Source organism: Ornithodoros turicata, chromosome 7 (genome assembly GCF_037126465.1).
Source record: "Ornithodoros turicata isolate Travis chromosome 7, ASM3712646v1, whole genome shotgun sequence".
Taxonomy (NCBI): domain Eukaryota; kingdom Metazoa; phylum Arthropoda; class Arachnida; order Ixodida; family Argasidae; genus Ornithodoros; species Ornithodoros turicata.
The window spans coordinates 17,047,823-17,057,014 of NC_088207.1; the positions used below are offsets into that span (position 1 = coordinate 17,047,823).

At 47.4% G+C, this 9,192-nt stretch overlaps 1 protein-coding gene across 1 annotated transcript; it reads right to left on the bottom strand.

Moving 5' to 3' along the window:
• Positions 1-3,460: 3,460 nt before the first annotated feature.
• On the bottom strand, positions 3,461-9,075 carry LOC135399600 (small ribosomal subunit protein uS12). The gene is made up of 4 exons (XM_064631325.1): positions 9,022-9,075; positions 8,473-8,632; positions 8,291-8,411; positions 3,461-3,637 (listed from the first exon to the last, which is right to left on the bottom strand). The coding sequence occupies exons 1-4, from the start codon at positions 9,023-9,025 to the stop codon at positions 3,491-3,493; spliced, it is 432 nt and encodes a 143-aa protein (XP_064487395.1). The 5' UTR covers positions 9,026-9,075; the 3' UTR covers positions 3,461-3,490.
• Between the last annotated feature and the right edge of the window lie 117 nt (positions 9,076-9,192).

Genomic DNA, 9,192 nt, shown 5'->3' on the forward strand with positions numbered 1-9,192 from the left:
AAACCATTCAAGAGTGCTGCTTAGATAGACGCCGTGAACTGCAAGAACCTTCGCGATTGTCACACTTGTTTGATGAAAAACCGAAGAAGAAAACCAGACGGAAGAAAGACATGAGTTCTGACTCAGATGGAAAGCCGTCAAAGAAAACAGATGTCCCTGGCGTAGGCGGATTTAACACCTCCAGGGAGGTGTGAAATGGTGTCAATGGTGTCCCCCCTCTTATATTATGTTCTCCTCGGATTTGCACGATTTGCGTGGGTCGGTTCGTGGCAGGTAGAGGGGGCTCGGGCCCCCCCTAGCCCCCCCGTGGCTACGCCACTGCGTGCGACGACTGAGTCGCAGAAAGATGTTGGGGGAAACGGCGTCCTCCGTAAATAGACATATAAGATTTATTCACTTGACAACATAGTAGCGCCACAGTCACTACAGTGTGGCGAAATTGCACACACGTCGTACGGATGGGAAAACGTGAATATGTGTTGGGATAACGTTTGAGGTGGAGCACTATAGGCATCGAAGTTGCGACATTTCCCCACAAGTTACGCCGGATAAATGTGAAGGACGCTTGTTTCATGCATCGATATAAGCTTGCATTTCAAACACGCTGAAATCTCTCACTCATCCTAAGGATGTCACTGTGGGACGGAAATGACATCCAGGGAATATCCCCACAGAATCCTCAATTTATTAGAAAATTGTTAGAATGAGACTCCAGAGATGATCCTTGGGACAACCATCTGGGGACAAAAATGAGATAGTCTCAGGAGCACCATAGGATCATGTTCTTCTGCATGTAGCTATAGTTAAGAGTCACGAAATAAGCTACGCTTCAGAGTATCGACACTGAGTTCCAAGAGGGAGCATGCGCCATCTTGTTTGCGCGCCACGCTTCCCACGCGCACTTTAGCGCACGATGCCATCTATCGTGCGCGGGTTAAATGTTCCTTTCGTTTACAAGCAGCAGTTGACGGTCTTGAGCTCACCTTGACATCCTCGGACCGCTCTGGTGGACAATACATGGATTATCACGCAACAATCATACACGCTTCTCTATGCTACAGTGAGCATTATGTTAGTCGTCTTTGATCCTCAATTTGGGATGGTACCGGTGTGGTGCGAAAACAAGATGGCGCTCCTGCTCTCCCTTGGACCTCAGTGTCGATACTCTGAAGCGAAGCTTATTTAGTGACTCTAGCTATAGTGAATCTTCTTTCATTTCTCTCTTTTAGAAGTGAGCAGACGTTTACAGTAGAAACCAACTCTCTTTTTTGTACGTACAAATAGAGAAATGAGCGAATGTTCCATGGCGGACGTAAGGTATGTGCTTACAAGTCAAGTGGGAATTGTGGCACGCTTGATTTGTAAACACATCTCTTTTTTTGTAGTTTTTCAACCTCGGCCACTAGCTTGTCATTTTCCATTTCTCCTCTTCGATTGTTTTCGATGACAAAGAATGAGTGCCGCGGTATAAAAAGCAAAAATATAAAAGGTCATGTGCCACTAAGTGTAAGGCATCCGACTTTGAAAGAAATATGCGGTGTATACAGGATGTCCCACCGAAAAAGGGCCAGGGACTAAAAAAAAAAACAAAAAAAAAACGGAGTGCTCTACACAAATGGAACCAACTGTACGTGCTTGGCAGTTGTGTGGTCTATCCAAAAATATTTTTTTCATCGCCCCTTGTCAAATAATAAGCGGTAATTAATTTTCTAACTTTTTAATTATCGGTTTTAGCTCTCAGATGTCAATGATGAAGTTGTAGTACATGTCGCAAAAGACGCAACTAAAGTGGTTCGAGGTTGCTATGGCTTGTGGTTTCGTTTTTTCCCGTGTTTAAAAATTGGTTTTAGAAGCCGCACCACAGAGCGCTCCCCATAATTCGGCCCCTGGCATCAAACACGAGCACACACACACTGAGAGATTGATTGAATAGCCAGTCACCCGTCTTTTATTCTATCTCTTCCTGAAAGCAAGCATCAGACTGCTCCGATTAAAGGGACGGTCTCGTACAGCCGGGACGATTCCGAAACTTAGCCAAAACTAATTTCACGAGTACTGTACACATACAACCGTCAAAGTTTCATTCGGAATAACCAAGTTGTTTCCGAGGAATTTGTCGAAACGTGCAGTAATAGCAGACGACGAAAGCTCCGCTTCTCTCATGCATACGTCACGTATGACGTCGGCCTGCGGGTGCGTCGTCGTTGTCATGGTAATTGTAACTTGCAGAAGCACCTTGGGTTGAGTAATCCCCTTTATATTGCTCTGGAAATGGGGACACTGAGGCATATACCTCCTCGAGCGGAGAATGTAGTCCGAGCATTGACTGTGGGGTCTCCCATAATGTGGCGCACAATCGGATACGTGGAAGCTAAGTCACGTGTTTTCTTTCCGCGAGTACTTAATGCGTTTGTTAAATAAACACGTCCTCCTTCTCCGTGTACGTCGACAGCGACACTTCATTTCGAAGCATGACCAGTGTACAACGGGGAGTGTAATGGAAGCGCGCGTAATATATTTTTGGTCGGAGCTGTAATGCGACCGCACGCGCCGATGGCGAGCAACTTCAGATTTGTGATTGTGGATGGGGTTGTTCTGCGAACTTGTCTCTGAGGATTAACATAGTTGTTCTGAACCACCATGCTTGCCACTACTTAGAATGCGCGTTTTTCACCTGAGAACTGAAAGAAAATGTACGAGAGTACATTTTCAGAGTACATTTCAGTAACTTCTGAAAGTCGTCTGCTCAGGCCGATGCACTATCGCGCGCAAAAGCAGACGATTTCTGTATCCTACCACGGACTTACCCGCAGGGCGACGTGGCTGTTCTTATTGTTGCCAACACAGATCGCGGCATGCTCTGCAATCTTTATCAATTTAATTCGGTTATTTAATAACTGTGGCGTGTTTTGTCGGGTAAATTAGCAGTATTCCACTTTCAACAAAGGGCAATCGAATGGTACACTTTATGAAAGGGGCAGGGGGTACGAGACCATCCCTTTAAGCAATGAGTCAGTGCCATGTTTCATGAACTTTTTTTCCCCAAGCTGCACCACCTCTCCTTACTACAAATCTGGGGTCCTAGTACTGGTGCCTTTGCATGAAGTGCCCTTCACCGTTCGAAGTGGGCATTGCGATGCCTTCAGCGTTGTGTTCATCTCACGCTCCATTGCTGTAGCTACTACCACATATTCATAGGGCCCTGTGTTTTCGCATTTTTTTTTTTAAATCCAGGTAAAATTCGAGTTTTATTTCAGGAGCCGTAAAACATGGTAAAATCGTAAGATATCGGGTGGAAAAGTAGCAATGATGCAAGCCAGGGTAATAGCAGGTTCTACCCTAAACCGCAGAGCCCTACATATTCAGAGTGTTGTGCATCACTATGAAGGGGATCCAAAGGGAAGTGGAGTGCCGTCCTCCATGTTTGTGCACCAACTCAGAGAGGAGCCAGGGTGACAAATAGAAAAAGAACAGGTGTTTATTCCACAGCTTAGGACCTTGGCCTCTCTTTCTTCTCCTTGTAGAGGGCGAGAAGGGAGACGTTGGCCACCTTCACCACCTTGAAACGCACACCGGGAATATCACCCACGGCATGACCCTTACGACCAAAGCCTGCCACTAGCACTTCATCGTTCTCCTGAAATGAAAACAGACCAGTATTGCATCAATCAACTACATCAAGTGGGGAAGGGCCACAGATAGATGCTCTCAAAACATTTCATTGATGTCACAATCTCAATTACTTGTGTACCTACTCCACTGTTGTCCCACACACAGAAGTTCTGGTTAAACCATCCAAATAGAGGACACTGTCCCAGAAGGAACGGAATGTCGGTTGAGAGAACCGTCATCCCAATTTTTTTATCGGTGGAACTAAACGTATGTACAGTAGACTTCCGTTAATACGACTTCCGATAATTCGATTTTCCGCTTAATTCGATCGAATTCGAAGGTCCCGTCAAATGCCCGTATGCCTCTATTGATAAAAAAGTTCGTTATTTCGAACGTGAAATCAGTGCACATCGTGTAATTCGATCGATGCGTCCGCGAACCAGGCATCCGCGTCGCCCGCACCGCACATACAAGATAAAGTTCGCCCTGAAGTTCAGGTGGCAGATCGGCAGACGGCGATTGAACAGTACCGATCCGTTCCGATAACCGCGAGTTTTTGTGCACCGAACGCTATCGTATTTGCGTACGTAAGCGATAGCATTTGTGGTTCTGCGCACGCGCAAAACATAGAGCTTCGCGCATTGTGCAGAACCACCACGCATCTCTTGCGTACGCAAAGCCAATGGCGTACGATGCACTAAAACTCGAATTCACTTGGTGGTGGTGGGTGGTGGTTCGTGCCGTGCGAGGAGGAGACGTCTCTTTCTCGTTTTTGCTTTCCGTTTATTGTTCTACGTTTCACCGGGCTTTCGTTCGGAAACTGTTCGTGCAACAAGAGTCCGATACACAACGTGCGCTCGACGAGTTTCGAATTTCGATGACTTCGTGGAAGTGGACATCGTCGTCGTCAGACGTGTCCTGCCCGGGCAAGATGGCGGAAGCGAAACTGAAGACGATGTCACCGAGCGCATTCAGTGGGTGGGTGCGTGCACGCACGCACACTGCGAGCTTTCCGCGAAATCGTCTACAGTTTCGCTTCCGCCATCTTGCGCGGGCAGGAAACGCCTGGCACCGATGTTGTAGCGCGCGCGAGAGCGCTCTATGTGCAATGTGTCGAGATGCGCGTTTCAAGCGTGAGCGACAGCAGAGGAATGCACAAAGGTGACATCGACCTCTACAATTTTTCTGCCTATTCTTTAATACGACCTTCGCATAATTCGATCAAATTTCGCGTTCCCGTCAGGGTCGAATTAACGGAAGTTTACTGTAGTAGGCACTTGTGCATCACACACCACCCGGGGCATGTGATTGGCCAGGCTGCCACAGCTGTAGCGAGCTCATACAAATTACACGTGTGAAGCGTAACCTCGGTTTATATGGGAGCACACATAGAAAGGAATCGAGCGAGGCAACAACACTGTGGCTAGGGTTGCCACCAGGGAAGGGTAACGGTAATGGAAACAAACGGTATATTACCAAAATTGGAGATGGTAACGATAACTGAAACACATACCACGGTCCTTCATTACCGGAAACAAACGAAAATTATCATCCGGCATTGAATTCGGGTAATGGCTATTCCCGTTGTGCGATGACATTTGAGTGACTTTTCATTTTATTTTTGTATTTTGGTGACTTCATTCCGTGTAATACCTTAAATATACTACCCGAGGGCACGGAAACAAAGCGCAATATTGGATCTCGAGGGTGCATACCTCTCTTACCTTGTTCCATTCCTCATAACTCTGACATCAACACATGACTAAACTCCACCATAGCACGAGTATGACGGGCTGCAATTGTTAGTTATTTATTTTTTACTTTTTTTTTTCATTTCACCGTGGCTATGGCAGTATTATTTACTACTGAGAGCGTTCGCTTATGCATGCGACATTGGATGAAGGTCACACCCATCTTGAGTTGCTGGACTGAGAGTGACCGAAGACATGTTCCTAGATTTTTAAAAAATCTTGCAAGACTTAAAATTACGCGTGACACAGAAGCAGCACTTGGGCAAAACAGGTTGTTGCCAGAGTCGGATTGACTGTCCTCCAGCAGCTCTGTAACAGCCGTTCCATTACCGGAAACGTAACGGAAACGACATTGAAAGGCTGGTATCAGAAACGGATAACAGAAACGAAAATATGTCTGTTACCCTTCCCTGGTTGCCACAATTGGTTATATACAGGCCGAAAGGGAGAGACCAAGAGGGAGGTGGGGAAGAGCGAGGGGCATTGAGACTCGCAGTACATAGGAGAGAGAATAGGCAAGGGCGAGAGAAAACCGCACCGGGAGAGGAAGCGTTCGAGCACGGACAGAAAATTGAACCTTCTGTTCCCTTTGCACTCTCGGTGTCACAGTACAGATTGAAAACGAAAAAGTACTACCAGAGCGGAGTTGGGTCAAACTCCTTGGATGGGCTCACGGAATTTGCCCAAAAGTTATCTGTGAAATGCCTTCTGTGGTAAAATACTGGCCAAATTCTACAGGTATGAGTATCGAATAACTGGCGATGCCAGTTAAATACCGGACGGGTGACAACCATAACTGCTGGGCGGGAAAGCTTTTCAGTGGAATGTGTACGCTCAGGCGAGCTTTGACAATGCTCGAACACTTGTATCTATCCGTTCAGCCTTGTGCATGTAAGACCCTGCTTGTAACTAAGAGCTGATGCACTTGGGTACGGCCTGGGTGCAGTGTTATGCCTGCGGAGGGGAACCTTTTTCGCACTGTACCGTTCACACGAAGGACTCTATGAGCACAAAAAAGGGGAGTACTCAGCCGACATACGAGAGGTACTGGCATATGAGCGAGCCCAACCTGCTTCGGAGGAGTCATTGTACAGTGGGCGTGAACTAGCCACCTAAGTGGAACAGGAGGGTTTTGTAAATAAATAAATAAGTGTGTCCACATACACAATGTGTTTCTTTATCTAAGAGCTTAGCGACCCTCAAAGGTAGCAAGTTACTGACCTCACAAACAGGTCCAAACATTATCTTTAGAGACATGCCGAGCTACCCGAAGGAATCGAAAAGCGGCCTTAAGCACTTAGAGATCACCTTGTGCCTCTCAGCTCGGACAAGCGATGAAGGAAAAATCCAAGCTAGTTGATGTGTACTTGATGTTGGCAACATGTCCCTGAGGGGGCCATTCATTTCATACCCACATGCCTATTGATTCCTCTACATCATCAGTAGCCACTACTGGGTGTAGCTGCGACGCACTATCGTTGCTACCATCAACCTCAATTGTGAAGCTGCCTAGTCTCAGGCTCTTCCAACACTGCATTTTAAGTGATCGCAGCCATTTCATTGATGATGACAGTGGTCTTCGTCTGTCCGCACCTGTGGCGCTCCGCTTCGTTAAAATTTGGGAACATTTTCGTGGACAGCGCATACACGTAGTCGCTTATGCTCTGCGTCGGGTTGTGCTCGACCAGAAAACCCGTGAAAAGGCACTTGGCACGCATCAGGAAATCGCGCAGGTAGTTCTGTTTTGAGAGCGCCATCGGAAGAGACAAAACTACTGTGCGAGACTCGGCTTGACGAGAGGACGAGAACACGTCTTCTCGAGAAACATGCGGTCTGCCTCGACCTCCCGCCATAAATGGTTGTCCAATTCTTCAGCGATGTGCTGGCATGGATTTTAAAGGCAGGAAAAGCCTAAGGACCCAATTTCCCAGGAGATTGGAGCGCGCGTCAGTAGAATTGGGAGCCTGAACGAAATTCGGGAGTCTACCGGATAATCCGGGAGAGTTGGCAGGCATGGTTGGGGCATCAACGTGACTGTCCACATGTGCGTCCCGAGACTGCTTGGCTAGGCCTAACTGGCATAGACCGATCAGCAAGCTAGTAAGTCGCTGCGGCAGCTCCTTCTCACATTTAAATTCGCCCAGTTTACTTCGGGTTTTGTTTTCTCGTGACACGTGCGACCTCCGTGGATTGTGAAGTGGTTGTCTGCTCCACACTTTGGCGCAACCTTGGTGCAAATGGAGCAAAAACACCCTCTACGGTGCAGCAGTTCCATCACTGGAGGTGCTACACGTACGCCTGTGAGATCTCCGTTGTGATTGGATAGTGGAAATTTGAATTAATGAAATTTGCAGAAACGCACATACAGCCGTAGCAGACGACAGCAGCACCTCCCACGGAAACATATAGAAGTATAATCAATTTACGACTTTAGCAAGAATGCATCTCAAGGCGAACGTGCACCACCTGTACAAAACTCCAAAGGTAAGCCAAGTACAGGACCCGACAAAGGTTTACGGAACACACGAGCGGTGTATTTCCTCCTCGGTGTGACACCCTACCGCGGAGCAGAAAGAGGCTCGTTTACTCGTTCAGAGGGGTGAGCGAGTGCGCTGGTAGCCACACACCGCTGTAGTTTCGGTATCGCTTGAATGTGCTCGAAACGTGGTTTGAACTGGTGTCGCTGACAGTGCACCCTTCCACCCATTGGAACAAGTGCTAAACGGGCCGAGGTGAGCAAATGGAACCTTCGAATTTCCGGTGCTGGGAACAGGTGCAAATGACATTATCGCTATAACTTAGACCAATGAGGTTTAAACAGCACTTTTATGGACATTTTATCTCGAGAGGAGGCGCATTGATTAGATCAGCATCACCAACGTCATGAATTAAGCATTCTAGAACTGGCACGGTACGACACAACGTACCTCAATGAAGTTGAGGCAACCGTCCCGGGGCACGAAGGCTGTGATCTTCTTGCCGTTCTTTATAAGCTGGACCCTGACGCACTTACGGATGGCGGAGTTGGGCTGCTTAGCCTCTACACCCCTGCGTACAACAGATAAATTATTAGGGGCTTGCGTCGAAATGCGCCCGCGGAAATACGTACACTTTCTCGAGCACAATGCCCTTGGCATGGGATGCACCACCGAAAGGGTTGGCCTTCCACCGTGTTCCCAAGTGAGCTTTCTTGTAATCCTTGTCGTGCCACCGCTGCTCACGACGGTGATCACGGTGCTTGCGGGCGGTTCGCAGTCCACGGGGCTTTCCTGAAATATGTTAGGCACAACATGGTAAGGGCGACCTGACAGAAGCCGACTGAAATCAACGGCCTAAAACTAAGCATGATGCTACAAGTGGGACATGTGGTTCCGCTACTAGCACGGGAGGGCCACACTGAACGCCTTACACGCTCAGAATGCCAACTAATTTGCACAGCTCCGCGATCACTGCAACGTGCACGTGGAATATATCCGCCATTATCGAAAGCGGGTGTTCGGAACGTAATTTGTAATGAGCATGTACGTTTTGGCGGTACAAATGACTGACGAAAATAAAAAGCTCGAAACACATCATGACAATTCATACATTCTTGAATACATCGCCGATAAATAACGAGTATTTTCACGTCAAAGGAAGACAGCAGCGGTAGACGTACCCATCTTTGCAAAATGTCGGAAAGAAAAGGGCCAGCAGCTCCGCACTTCAGAAGTTGCGGACAATATAACATTGCTAAATTGTGAACTGTATAAATGTGAGAAAACTTTATTACTGCAAAAGAAATTCTCGTATTTGATTTATATTCCAAAAAGATTATGTTATTGCTGCC

Bases quoted from the DNA above. Each gene is read 5' to 3' on its own strand.
- LOC135399600 (XM_064631325.1), bottom strand. The intron at 8,412-8,472 runs GTACGTATTTCC...TGTTGTACGCAG, and splicing joins GGCATTGTGCTCGAGAAAGT to GGGTGTAGAGGCTAAGCAGC. The intron at 3,638-8,290 runs GTACGTTGTGTC...TTTTCATTTCAG, and splicing joins GTTGCCTCAACTTCATTGAG to GAGAACGATGAAGTGCTAGT.